Here is a 15,870-nt window from a genome sequence, read left to right on the forward strand (position 1 = left end):
CACCAACACAGAAAGAAAATTCGAGTGATTATGACCCATTTGGAGTTAAATGATACTGTTCATTAAGTTGTCAAATTCGGCACGCAATCAGACTAGCAGTAATTGATTTTATCCCTTTATTTTTGATGTTTTCTTACCGTGAAAAAATCGTCATAAATCAAATCTTTGACATTAATTTAAGAGAGATATATTAAATATTTCGATACATTATGTTATCTGATACCTTCTTGTTAAAAGAATGAATAATGAGGAACGTTTTAACTATTTATGTTTTTGAACCTCACACTGTTAAGCTTGTTCTAGTCATGATGATTAAGACATTAATTAATATAATTCATATGTTTGTTTCCTTTATTAACTCATGTCGGATGATGTTTTATAAAGTACCGTATTACATATTACAACACTTCAAACATGTTTTCTGGTTCTTGGCTTCCTGTTTGGGTTTACCAAATGCGACTATCCCCCTTTTTGTTTCTAAAATACCAACAAACCTTGGTTATACTAAGCTCTTTTCTCTGCTTTGCTTTACATATAGAGATGGATTAAACTTGACCCAATTAGAGTATTGATCCTTATTTACGGAAGTTACATGCCCCAGTTAATCGTCCACTGAATTTTGATACACTGCTACATACATGTTATGCCCTATTTAAAATAATCACTTTTTGTACTAATTAATAATTATACAGTCTTTAAATGCTAAATGCTATAGCCATAGATGTGGGTATTACAGCTATGCTATAGCTCACTACAAAGGTAGATAATAGATTAGTTTGTGTCCTATATTTGCTGGGGTTACTGTACAAGGTTACTACGATACTATATATTGGCACTATCGTCTTGTGGTTTGTCCAACATAAATAATCTTTAATTGCAAATAGAAATGATGAAGGTCAAAAAGCCAATGTGGTTATGGTTTGACATCGATTCCGTTATTACTTTTGTCTTGTTATCTTGTGTCTTAGCATATGTAATTGCAGTATCAGACTTTAAACTGCTTCCGTACTTTAAACATTTAGTATTAATTGTAGCATTTAATAAGGTATTACCAATTACAATGGCATTTAACCTTATTCTTCCGTGCCATCACTTTTCTGTTGACATGAATTATCATTGAATTTTTTGAAAGAATTTTAGGTCCTCACTACTCTTCAACTTCGTACGTAACACCGCCTTATTATTTTTTTTTCACTCGAGCGTCACTGTTGAGTCTTGTGTAGACCTAACTCGAGTTTGGCGTACACATTTAAAGCCTTGTTTCTATTACGAGTTATTCATTATAATGTTGGCGTTTGACTAGTCTGCCCAATGATGTCCAAATATCGCGTTATGTTCGCCAGAAAATGCATTTACCAAAACATTTTAGGAGTCGAAAGAATATGGCAAAAAAATGTCTTTAGAGTAGCGCCAACGGTTTTAAATATAATGATACAACTTTATAAACCAGAAGTCAAGTTTGTGTAGTAACACTGTATAGACACCAAAAAGAGTTCTACAGTTCTGATTGCGCAAATAACTTTGCAGCTTTGAAAATTTGGACGATCATCAATGAAATTGAAAGCACTGAATTTGTTTAATTTGTTTTTTCCAATACTCAAAACGATGTATGACTTTTTCCGCAGGGCTCTACTTCAAAGGCTTTATCTGTATCATTCATGTTTATGCTTCCTCTCGCAAGAGACAATAACTGAGAAATTGACTGATTTTCAAAAAATATAATAGATTAAAAAAAAAAACTTTTAAATGACGATCAAATTTTTCCGTTTCTTTTATAGATATCAACAGAAATCCTCGTACTAGTATACTAGTCGGTGAGACATCAAAGCTTACGTTTTTATTGCACATGAAGAAAATATTTACTTTTCATATAAATAAATTTGCCGCAAAATGACGTTATTGCTTTAATTGAATCAGTATTATGCACTAAATAACAGTATTCTGGTAACCTTGTTTTTATGTACTTATATTAAACTACTTTTACTACTTCTTGCACCCAATTTTTTTCCGGATTTGCCATGTGTGTTTCTTTACTCCAAAGTTTATCAATAATTAAACAATCTGTACTTTTCTTTTCTTTCGTCTCGAAGTTTGTATATGTTATCATGAAGTGCTACTGTCTTGTCGTGAAGATCTTCAGGCCGGTCTGAAGTTCACTTTTGTTATTGTTTACAATCGTTCAGTACCGATGGCGTCGTAGCCATATGAAATATTGTAAAAGAGGCTGGATAGATTCCAATATGTAGTATTTTACTACATTTGTTTACTGCTAAACTCGACCCAGACATAGCAAGTCTTTATAGCCTCTTGTGTGAGATCGTTCAGCGTTTAATGTTGATTGGCGTTTGATATTTTATTCCTGATTTCAATAATTGCGTTTTATATTCAACCCAGTTTTTTTGTAAAAAAATGTGACCTTCACTAGTCTAGGCAGTTTGTTATTACCGATTGATCTAACGTTTAATTGGTAATCAGGGAAAGCAAATCAGTTGTACACTGAAATCTTTATCAAAATGATTGTGTTTCTGATAACAAAATAGTATATCGTTATTATATCTAAACAAGAACGAATAATTTTCTATATCCTGCTTTAATGTTGGGCAAGCTGTAATGCTTTTTGCGTAACAGTTTGTTTTGGTCCACATTGCAGTCCGCGCTGAAACTATGTCGACTATGATTTGGATTTTACAACTAAAATTTCAAGTGTCGGGGGTAAATTGCAGAATATAAATGCATTTAAAGGACTCATATTGATGAATTTAATTAGTTTGAGGAACTGGGGGGGGGGGGGGGTACCTATTTTGCATCTGGACATTTCAGATTTTTACCAAACGTATCAGCAGGCTGGCCTGGTCCACTGAATAAAATAATTTCGTTAGCAATACGAGAAAAATGCAGATAACTATTGTTTATATGTAAATGTAACTCGACGCTTTGATTTATATCGAAAGCTTATCTCAATTGTTTGCTGGCTGTATTGTCAAACGTTCAGTTGCGCTACAGGGTCAAAAGCTGCTTTGAAACCCACATGAAAACCGGTTAAAATGAATTAACATCAACGAATCTGTTCTTTCATATCCGAATCATTCATAAAGTATTATGACTTACTTTTTTACACCGTTTTAATATAAAGAATAATACGGCATTTAGAATGTTTACTCTTGACCAATCCCATCAAGCTATTTCGAAACCACGGGATTTAACTCCATATATGAATACATGTTTGATATTCCGGACTAAAGAGATCTGTTTTACTGATTCAATTCTACTGTTTAGCTCTACTGTATACTCGAATTGCATAACTTGACTTAATTATTTTTTTTCAAATTTGGTGTTTTGATTTCATAATTCATGAACAGTTCCAGGTGTTTTGTACAATACCATGATTTAGGTGCTTTAATTGTTGCACACAACCTCTGTCAAACAAACTTTACAATACACTTTCTACGGTTAGAAAAACCTAATTAATACACTAAGACAATTGGTTATAAATCGTTAAAAAAATTAATGAAAGAAACAATTAAATGTTAATTTATGTTATAAAGATGTCAATATTAAGCTCATCGAATGTCCAATAAAATGTTGATTTAGAAGTGAAATTATTTCATTGGTGAAACTGACAGTTTGTTAATAAGATTTTGTAAAGGTTACAACTCACAGGTGTTATGTTATAAGTCATCTTATTGGGGCTTGTGTACTTATATTTTAGGGAAGATAATTATACGTTTTGAGCTGGGAAAATGTGCTTCGTCAAAATATTTAATATAAGGTATAACTCAGAAAATAAATATTAAATGGAGACAAAAATTTAAGTTGGCTACTAAATGGTATAATTATGTGTATAATTTTCTTGTTATTATTATATGTCTTCAAACGGAGAAAAATGTACTACGTATATCATCTGTCTTTTAAAGTTAGAATTATGAGTGTGTTTAAATGATATATGCAGTCGTTACGTCCTAGCTTAGATGGTGTTATTAATTTTTATCTTTTCGGCTGAACATCTTATATTATCGTAGATTATTGATCTAACTATAGATCCCAAGTGTATTGGATCTATTGTTATAGTAATTAGCTAAATTACTGAGCGGCGGTCCTGACTTCACCTGTGACATTAATATTGGAGGTTCTCCTGATTACGGCAGACGATAGATGAGATCGATAGCAGACTGCCGTTAATACTTTCGGAGATTTATCTCTGAAAAATTATCTTATAATATACTTACAACTAAATAATATATATCATGCGATTTACATACGCTAACGTTTGACGTTTAAATAGCACAAGATGCACTGTGGGAGTACTTATTCAATATTTGAAGTAACTTCGCAATGGAAAGTGCTTTTGACAAAACTTTTAATATTGGATTTATTTTTCTAGATGATCAGCAATGTGAAGGACAAGATGCACGAAGCATTGCTTCATTGAAGGTATGCATATTTTTGTTAATTCTATATTTAGTTCGAAGCATTTAAACTTCTGGTATTGATTATATACTTGACCATTTTGAGTAATTGGAAAATGATTGTCCTTGCCACTGATGCATATTTAGGTTTATTCTATTTTGATTGAAGCTAGTACTGATTATTTCTTATTTTTTTTAGGAATTGAAAAATGCATGCCCTTGATACTATATATAATTTCGTATTTTTGCGAAATGTATTATGCAGCCTGGTCGCATTTTTATGTTTAGTGTATTTAGCTTAAAAGCATTTAAACTTCGTGTATTGATGACACCTTACCATTTTGAGTAATTGAAACATGCATGTTGTAATCGTTTACTTTTACAAAAGTATGACTTGGATGCAGCTGAGGGATGCAGAGTTGTCTCATTGGTACTCATACCACATCTTCTTATATCTACATATGCCACTGCAACTAAGTTTCATTTTTTTTTCACGAATTACAACATGCACCACTTCATCCATAACATGAGACAAGTAAATATTCAGTTGTTCATATCAAGCTCTATACCTATTATAGTGAAAGCTTATTTGAAAAGTTTCTCTCTTGACCTAATTTTTTTTTATATAATTTTGCTAGATATATATTGTCATGATTGTAATGCGAGTAAAACATCATTTAGATATATCAAGTTTCGAACAAAATTTTCGTGTTTTAATAACTTTTCACAAAAAGATAAGAATGAAAGAATGATTCAGTAAAGTCGGAGAGTACAAATGTGTATGCCGTTGACCTCAACCTATTCATAAGCAAAACGAAGAAAATTAGTAATTTGTAAAACGATAAACTCACGTATTCGTCTTTCGTTAAAATCCTATTAAATTAAATGGTCATCGCGTTATATAATTTTTGTCTGGGAGTTGTTTCGCATTTCATTTTATATAATTAATATTTTTTTATTATTTAAAAAGGCAGATGTGTGATTAATTGAATGTTTCGTTTATCATTTTGGCTATGTCTCAAGTGTTAGATTAGTTAATTTATACATGTAAAAAAATTGTTTCAATTTGATTGTATTCTCAAGTAAACATATGCCCTACTTAATTTTATGACTACATTTTCATATGAAAAATAAATTAAGTATAAAACTTTAACACCTTTGCGAAAGGACCAGGTACAAGCATGCACATTAAGCCGTACATTAAAAACGAACACTTCAAATTCTTAATAGTACCAACTAGTTAAAATATATGTTTTGCTGCACAGAGTTTACGACCTACCGTAATGCAACTCTTCTTAGTGGACCGAGTAGATCATTGAACTCGTCTCCCCTCGGACTTTTGTTCTATTTTGGGAACATTTCCGGAGTGCAAATCCGCATGGCAATTAGAACTTCGGAAATACTTGAGGCATAACTAAGACATTATTTTTTTATTAAAAAGATAAGAGATAACAAACTATTTTTTAGTTACACCAGAAACAAATGAACATCGTAAAGAGATAACAAGGATCTGACACAGTGACATACTAATGAAAATGAAACCTCATGGTAATTGACACGTGTTATCAATGTTCTGCTTCCGACATTCTTTTTCAAATGAATATTATCACAGAATCGCAGCTTATTTCTAAATTCAGCATTTAATTTACTATTTCGATCAGTGTGGATGACAGACTACAGCAATGTGCGTTTGATAGATATTGAAAATGTTTACTCTGTGGGCTAAACAAAGTCTCAAAATCCCACGATGTTCTACAGATTGTTTCTGTTAACCGTTATTTTAGTTTAAAAAACACGATGGTTTGTGACTTTCTGATTTCTTGCACGTTGCGCTTACCATTTTGTATACAGAATTTTTTTCGAACATATTTATGAGAGTCATGGTCATTAGAATTCAACGTGTCTTTTTGAAACATAGTCCTGGACATGCATGAAATATTTGTCACTGGACGCTAAGCGTACAGCAATCGATCAATTTTTTAAAACATTTTCATGTTAAATTTGAATGGTTTCGTAACAATTTTCTGTGTTTTGGGGCAAAATACAAGTCATCTTCTCATTTATTCATAGCTAGATAAAAAAAAACTATGTAACCATCTGACATGTTTATACTCTAATCATTATCTCGTTTGTTATGTTTCACTGTTATCCCACAGTTCGATGAACTACCACAATAAAAGATAAAACATTGACTGAAATTAAAATATTTCACTTTTGTGCGCCACCGTGATCCCTTGAGTCCATTCGTTTGTGGAGTCGTTACTTATTCTGATTTAGGAATGAATTGATATTTGACCTAGAACTAATGTTTAGGTGTACTAGAGAAAGTTAATCCTGATGTACAGGCAGTCTCTATCTATTTTTCTCGATTCCTTAAATATGAATTATGGATATTTTTTTTTCGGTACACATTATTAGTGTCTTGTTGATATTTTGAAAGGTTCTTAATTATACCGAATTATTAAAAAAAATGGTTACTAGTATCACAGCTTACGTATTAAGGAATGGTTGGACTTTTGGCCTTGAACTTCATAATGTTGAGTCAGCGAATATCAGATCAGTTGGCCTTGAACTTCATAATGTTAAGTCGGCGATTTTTAGATCAGCTGTTTGATGATTCTTTGAATGATAATTGTAACTACTGAGAAATAAGATTTTTGGTCAATGTCTAATAACAAATGTAGGTTTATTTTACTTACATCGTGTATAGCTTTAACCAATTGATCAAACTTTATAGACATATTCTGTTTCTATTGGTACATTTTGGTGATGAGCTTGACTTCATTTCATTACTATAGGACAAGGTCACTGATTTTCCAAAAATTATTTTGATAATGATTGATATAATAACCGTTTATTGTCATATACACAAATAAAAAAAAATACTGTACTCCGAAGAAAATTCAAAAAGAAAAGTTCCTAATCAAATGGCAATATCAAAATCTCAAACACATCAAACGAATGGATAACAACTGAAATATCATATTTCTGACTTGGTACAGGCGTTCTTATGTAGAAAAGTGGATTTAACCTGATGTTATAGCTAGTTTAACCTCTCACTTACGTTAAATATTTCAAACTATATAATATTATTTTTTTCAGGTTCACAATGATACGAGATTTTAATTGTAAAAAGTACATAATAACCGTTGTGAAACTTGTCATTTTAATTGGTATGTCAGATCGAACTGCTGCACGAAACCTCCCTTCAAAACAAGCACAGACCGGCCAAGAATTCTACACTGATATAAACACTGTTGATTTTACTTATGACACCAACAAAGTACTTCCGGAGGGATCGGAGGTAAAAGCCTATCTTCTAGTCAACGAAACGATCAAGTGAGTTCAAATAGAGGGTTAATTGTAGTATTCATTTTATGATTTATGTGTATTGAAAAGAAATATTTAGGTTGTATCTTTTTATTCTTCTAAATTTGCGGGAAATTAAATGTCTTTGGTCTTTCAGTATATATACCCCCTGCATGCCGTAATTGTATTTAATTGTTTCAATGAACTTTACAAGGTGAATTTTCCGAATAGCTGTATTTTGATACTATTCATGTTTTCTCTTTTCTAAATATCTGCTGTCGGTGCAAAGAATGAAATGTTTTAAATTTGTCAATTCGAAGACAGCGTCCTTTATATTTTCATTTAAAATGATATATGATATATATTATTAGAAAATTAAAAACAATTCTTACAATGGTATGCAAGGACCATGCAGCATTGTATACATTGAAGACTCTCCTTCATAATATTTAGAAAAACATATGCCTATCTTGTGCAGCATATATATATTATATATAAACGAGTCTAAATTGAAAACTACGTTCAAACCTATGATTGCAATGGATAAAAACCGCAATTTTTATGCGTGTGCATGTAAAACAAATTTCGTTGTAGAAGGGTCTAAATACAGCACAAACATCGTTTTCCAAAAGACCAAAAAAGTGAAAAAGTATATTTAAACAAAACGCATTTGACTAACAGGTCGAACAACTGATGTTCTTAAACCCTGCTGCCTGCCATTGGCGATTGCCAAATAAAATTGATCACGAGATGTAACAAAATGGATCTTAATATAAATTTAATACTAAACAGAAAACGATAAACTTGTGGCCAAGATGTTATGCCACAAACACAAGGTGTCAATATTTTTTTGTACACCAGATCTAAATTTCGATAATATATGTCTCTTCAGTGATGTTAGGGATCGAAACGGTATTTGGAAGGCCATATATTCTTTATATATATATATATATAAACTATACTATAGCTGATCTGTAACAATAACATCTTCATGCCTTATATATCATGTACTGTAGTACGCCGCTAGATTAAAACTGACGAGGAAAGGTAACACATGCCCACCGAAAGCTCTTTTTTTGAGAGCCCAGGTGGTCGTGGTCTAGCCGGACGGCTGCAGTGCAGGCGATTTGGTGTCACGATATCACAGTAGCATGGGTTCGAATCCCGGCGAGGGAAGAACCAAAAATTTGCGAAAGCAAATTTACAGATCTAACATTGTTGGGTTGATGTTTAGACGAGTTGTATATACTATACTATACTATATCCATACTGTCAATTGCGGTTGCCGTTAGTTGTTGTCTGTCTTATTTGATTTTCCGGTTGTTGTTTGGATGCCGATGGATTTTTCAAAATTGGCTTTTTGTTTCGTATTCAACACTGAAACCTCAATAGATGTAAATTTTATAGAAGCAAGTGCCTCTCGAAAAAAAAAGTAGATAACTTTCTGTATTTGAGCTTTACTACAACTTGAAAGTTAACTAAAGAATGGGATATTGACAAACTTTATGATAGTTTAAAAATGGAACTTCCGTTGAACTCATTGACTGGTTGATGTTTCTTCAATCTGGTTTCCTTTATGAACAAAGGTGTAAAGGAATGTCATTGAATGACATTCTGAATTCAAGCACGTGACATAACAAGGGTAACAATTCACCTTAAAGAGGTCTTGGATTGAATCGTAATCTCAGAAATAGATTCATGTAAATAAACATCTAAGCACTTATGTATGTGCTGTAAATTACGATCAGAGAGTACAGAACGATTCAAAGATGCATGAAATAAGACATGCAATCCAACTGAATAATTAGTCTTTATACGTTACGTAATTAGTCCTTACGTTACGTAATTGACCCAAAATTAATGAAATAAAAAAACGAATATATACACATGTATAATCTTGCTTTAATGTGGTGGAGTTGTACATAGCACATTGATTGCTTTTATGTGGTGGATTTGTACCTAGCTCATGGATTCAGTTATATCTGCCATTTTATTTAAAATGATAGTTTGTTTCATGAATTTGTAATTAAAAATACCTTGTAGCCCGACATAAGGGAAATAGTATGACCTTTAAACATTAGAAGATTTGTTGCTTAACGTCCAGTGACAAATATATCATGAATTTAGAATAAACAGGGAGCCAGACATTCGAGAAATGATATGTCTTTTAAATGTTTGGAGACAATGATTGATTGATTTGAAGACTTGTTGCTTAACGTCCAGTGGCAAATATGTCATGCATGTTCAGGTTAATGGTAGCTAGGAAGGAATATGAATGACATATTAGAAATTAAAGTTATATTTTGGTGCGATCTTGTAAATGACGTTTGTCTTTGAAATCTTATGTTGTATTATCAGGCCTTCAAGGCATAAAACTGTGCTCAGTGCTCGGAACACAAAAATCATGCTCGAAACATGAAATCCAGCAATTTGATTGGTTGATTTTCGAGTCTGAGTACAAAAAACATGCTCGAAAATTTTATGACCGTGAGGCCTGACCTAGAAGAAATCATCCATTAGTTGCATATGATCATGATCTTAACTAAGAATGTATATCCAATGTACATGCTGGTATCAGTACATGATGTTGTTGAAGAGACATACAAAAAAATTTAGACAAAAACGAGTGAGCAATATTGTTAAATGTTTCATCGAATGCCATCTTTTATCAAAATAGAAACATTTAATGAACTTCGAGTACATTAAGCTTTTAGTGAAGAATGTCTTTCTTATATATTTTAAAATCATTACTCAAAAATTAGTATATAAACCCTATGAAAATTCTAGTATGCAGTACTTAAAACTTTTGAAGAGACATAAGCATCTAGGTACACAATTGTATGCATCATCGTAAAATGCATTGGATGCCATCTTTAAAAATTAATTGAAAACAAATTATGAACTTCTTGGAATAGATTTAGGTTTTAGTTAAGAATTTATTTCTTTGATACTTTTGGAAAAGTATTCTAAATGTTCTAAAATCTATCAAGATTCCGGTTTTAAGGTGTCTTTGGGTATTTATGTTTAGAAATAAGCAAAAGTAAACGATTAAAATATGTGTGGAACCTGCTGTGAAGCAATATAGGAAAAATTGGTGTTGTCTATTCGTAAAGGGGGTGGATAGTTTTCTGCATTAAATGGTGCATATCATACATTTTTCACTTTTATATGTATGTGCAAAGCGTGTTATAAAATTAGAAAATGTGGTATGATTGCCAATGAGACAACTATCTAATAGAAAAACGAATGAAGCAACTAATAGATCAGTTTTTCATCGTACATCCTAAGCTGTTTTGTATCACAGCTCAATGAAAGCTTAACTTGTCGAATCAGGGTATATATATATGAGAAAGTTGTGAATGGACTTATCCACATAAGTAAATTTACTCTAGTTTATAGTTGATCACAACTTGTACAATTGTTTGGTATAAAATAAATAAACACTCATTTATCTCATAAAAGGATTAAAAAATTAAAAGCATTCATTTCGTGTCTTTTTAAATAAGATTGACCAACACCGAGATATTTGTTTTTATTTGGCATTGTTTATTTTATATTGAGTTATGTGTTATATTTTATAGTATTGTAGATCAAATATGTAATTAGCCCAGGGAGACATGATATTGCAGATTCGTTATTATTGCTGTTAACAATTGTCACCTCTTGTAGATCAAACTGTTGTTTATGAAATAATTCTTTTTATATACAAATTAGCCAATTGGAATTTGTATTAAGTCATCATACATTTAGGGCACATCTCAAAGGTCTAAAATTATTTTATACATTCATCAGAGAACCTATAGCAAAACTAAATGCACTGATATTTAATGGTTTCGGTTTCCCTTTAAATAAGCCCATAACATTGTAGATATTGTACTCTGCTTCTGTTACAGTTTCTTTATATACATGTGAATTTTTCGTCTTCGTTGAACAAGTATATACATTTATACTTAGGGACCAGCCGAAGCCGCCTTCGGATGCAACATTTTATCGCTGTGTTGGAGACAATTTGGTGGCCTTGGGCTGGTATCTATTCATTGGTCAGGTTGTTGGTCTCTTTGACACATTCCCGTATCCCTTCTCAATTTTATTAAATGCTATGATAGTGTTCAAGGAAGAAGACTCATATGAATGGCGAACAGAAATAAATTACGACTTCCATCGTTTGTTTATTACATATAATAAATCTTATACTAACAACATATATCATTACAAAGCAAAACATACAAATGAATTTATACTTTCAATCAGATTTCGTTTCAGTTTTGAGTTGATTTTTTTACGACATTGGACCCTTGTTATGCAATATATTTGTCAGCCGCAGAAATGCTACACTACGTATTCATCAAAACAATATATTATAACCTTGCAGTAATTTGTCATAACTGCCATAACAACTATTGATTTCTTGTTTAATCTGCCACAGTTTAGGTCTAGAGCAATGATTCTGTGGATTTATCATAGTCAATTTCAGACAGTAACATACATCAAAATTCCTGCCGCTGAAATGGATTATCATCTCTTGCTTTTGATCTCAAATCGTTAACATTTCTACTGTTCAAGGTCATTTTAACCATCAAAGTACATTTATTTGGCTAGAGACTTAGGCTAGATTTGTAGACTAGTTCAAGACTGATTATAAAAAGGAACATGTAAATGAGCAATTTATCCAACCAGCGAAGGTAATCATATGAGAGAATGGTCAATAATGACCGTGATGTCGAATATGCATGTCTGAAATATTTGACACTGGACGTTTAGCATCAATACTCAACCAAGCAACAATAAGCGAAAACACTTAAACAGAAATTTAAAAGAAGTTCAAAATATACACAAAGATAGATTCAATATAATATGAGAATGAAAACAATAACAATGATGATACTTAGAGCAAACAAACAAAAGACAAATCTGAACAAATTTGATGACTATCGGGAACAATTACTGAAATTGCAATTTCAAAGCTGTTATTGCAAGAAAGGGAAAATTACAACATACAAATGCAAATTTTGAATATTTCATAGTAAAGTATATGTTGCCAGCGATATAACGAATTGTCTGGTCGGATTGAGGGCGATTCAAGAAAAGTTCCTAATCTGTAATCATTGCTCTTTTCGATATGTAGACATATCTAAGTTGCTCTGAGGTTCAAAATCGCACTTTTACTTTTGAAGACTTGATCTTTTGCAAACTAGACTAAATATTTTTTTTATTATTCCCGCCATAAATATGACAATATTTACCAACTGTTTGATGTTAAACATTGCTCAATCAATCAGTCATAGACTAAGACAAAAGTAAAACTTCCTATGGAGGTGCTCCTAATTAAAGAAGGCTCATACTAAGAAGAAGAAGGTTATACGCTGTTACCTATTCCCTGGCTTTGCGTCATCGGACGGTTTTTTAGAGTTGGTGGAACAAGTTCAATATTACGTGTGATGAAACCGCAATTATTGTTTATAGACATCACTTTGTTTACTTAATTGGCTTCACAGGTGAATCGAGTTTCATCTCTCTGCAAATCTTTTCATCATTTTTATTGCAGTTAATTACCAAATCTCTTTGCATTTAATTATTCGTCCATTAAGCTGATCATTGCTCACAGCAGTAAGTCCAAACTTCAAAAGTGCTGTCATAACGGCTTTCATTTATCACTCTTTTTAAACGTTTGTAAGATTTCGGTTTCCTTGCTACAAACTATCAGCCTTGACCTCAGTTTTCAAAGGATTTGGTTAACAAATATGTGTTGCTTGAAACATTCAAGTGCGGTTTTGTCATGTATAATTGACGTTTTCTTGTTCCTAATGTTTTTACTATGATGGTCTGGGTTTCGCTATTTTATATTTTGTTTTACCTATTGCGTATCTGTATCAAAATGAAACATTTAATCCAAAAGTATAACTTAAATAAGATCCATAGATCGCCTATATTACGCCGTTTATATCACGGGTATTAATAAAATTGAGAAAGGAAATTGGGAATGTGTCAAAGCGACTACAACCCGATCATAGAGCAGACAACAGCCGAAGGCCACCTATGGGTCATCAATACCGCGAGAAAAATACCGCACCAGGGGGCGTCTTTCAACTGGGTCCCCAACAAAAATATGCATTTAAAAACGAATAATTTAGTTAACATGGCCTCTTTTAACGGCACACGACCGATTCATTACACACTGTTTAATTAGCTGTTCAAATTACTCTAGCTGCCGTAAAACTATCACTTTTGATAACACGTCGTACATTTTCTTACCGTTTTGTCTGCGTACCTAAGACAGGTAAAGCGAATAAAAACGATAATTAGATATGGTAATGATTATTAGATACATCTCGCATCGGATTTATAACACATTAGATAAGAAGGACTCAAGATTTATACCCCTTTCAGGTGCATATTGAGGTATCATATTTTTCATAATGCTTTTTCACTACTTTTTGAAACGCGAAGTTGATAATAGCATAGAAAAAAGTATATACTTTACAAGGTTGTAAGGACGTGGTTAACTTGATTTACAAGGTTGTAATAATTTGTAAACAAAAGTTTATATTAATAAAGATTATGTATTGAAGAGGAAGTAAAATAGAGAAAATATTTTGAAAAAAGATCTTTCTTAGGGGATTGATAAACACTCACAAATATGTTAAACCGCTACCATATTCTATTTGTGGTTTCTTGTACATTTGAAGTTGTTATTGTATGAAATATTCTATGAAGTACAGTCACCAACATTAGAAGTAAGAAGGTTGGTAGAAGAAAAATGACTACATCCAAATAATGCTTTGAAATTTGATTTCATGCTTTTAAATAAGCTTTTTTTCAGCGAGGTAGCGGTGCCTGTGATTAATGATTTAGTTATACGAATCGAGTGTAAAAGAGAAAATGTTAATTGAATAATTTAATTAATTTCCTCAAGATTGGCACTTACGAGGAAAACTAAAAATTATTTCCTAAAAATAAAGTTTATTAACTTTTAGCTAATTTACATATATGAGAATCAAGGAAGTTATTCTAAAAGGTGACGATTAAAAGGTCACGAGATTGATTCGTGAGGTATGCGGTGGTATATGATAAATAGTATTTAATGTTTTACATAAGACGTCAAAACAAGAGGTGTAGTAATAAACGAGTATTAATGATTTACGATTTAGAAATAAATATTGAAAAGTAAATTTTTATTTATCATTCGTATTTTGTTCGGTTTGTTAAAAAATAGTCTAGATTTTTGTTGTGGCTTTTTACCATATCAAAGAAAGTTTACAATAAAGCTCCTGTATTTATCAAACATGAAGAATGATACATATTACTTATGTCATTTATTCATTATGACTATACCATTGTGTCTTTAGCTCTGAGTCTTCCGGAATGTCACTTTTCATAAGTTTGTTTTAAAGAGGTAGGTTATTTCCCCTGAAATTATTTAGTCCATTATTTACTTCGAGGTTCTAAAATCTGTATGACGCAGTTTTCAATTGGTGACTAAATTTTAATTATTTAAAGATTAAGACAACAACAAAAAATCAGGTAGGATAACAAATAGTTGCGTAGAATGAAACTTCTTTTAAATACCACGTTTCAAACTCCCTCGGTCAATTGGGAACTTTATCTGCTTGAGACATGTTCTGTATGGAGAAATGCTTATCTTTCACTTCAAGTTAATGTGTCCTCTTTGAGCGTTTTTTTTTATTGTCAACAACGCTTTTTATTTAAACTGGTTTAGATAAATAAGGAACTTCTTTTTTTTACTTGCACAATAATAAACATAATGGGCCAAGCAATTACAAATCAAATACAAATGTACATACGTAACAGTAAACATAATATCCAATGTAAGATTACAATTACTACATCTATGATTTTGAACCTATCTGATATGGTTCTGTCTCCCATAAGACGCCAGTATGTTAAACAGGGGTGGGGCTAAGAATTCATACCAATATATAAGATGGATCAAGGCCGTCTTGAAATGATGGCACGTAAATGAGGTTTTTATATAATAATCATTTTAATTGTAGTATACCTCTAATTTGATGGTTTTGAGCTAACTCGTGAAACGGAATGTTATTCATTTTTAATTTCTTTAAATATAACTATAACTATGATAAATTACTAAAATTGGGCGGAATTCTGTTCGCCCTTTTTTACAACATGATGCGAA

At 31.8% G+C, this 15,870-nt stretch overlaps 1 protein-coding gene across 1 annotated transcript in view; it reads left to right on the plus strand.

Annotated features, from left to right (window-relative positions):
• LOC134725137 (protein NDNF-like) overlaps window positions 1-15,870 on the plus strand; it is a 40,219-nt gene that overhangs the window by 17,379 nt on the left and 6,970 nt on the right. Inside the window, exons 2-3 of the mRNA XM_063588697.1 lie at window positions 4,382-4,431; window positions 7,509-7,745. Coding sequence (XP_063444767.1) covers window positions 7,516-7,745 — 230 coding nt within the window. The 5' untranslated portion in view covers window positions 4,382-4,431; window positions 7,509-7,515. The remainder of the gene's footprint in view (window positions 1-4,381; window positions 4,432-7,508; window positions 7,746-15,870) is intronic.

This window comes from Mytilus trossulus, chromosome 7, assembly GCF_036588685.1.
Source record: "Mytilus trossulus isolate FHL-02 chromosome 7, PNRI_Mtr1.1.1.hap1, whole genome shotgun sequence".
In the NCBI taxonomy this organism is placed as follows: Eukaryota; Metazoa; Mollusca; class Bivalvia; order Mytilida; family Mytilidae; genus Mytilus; species Mytilus trossulus.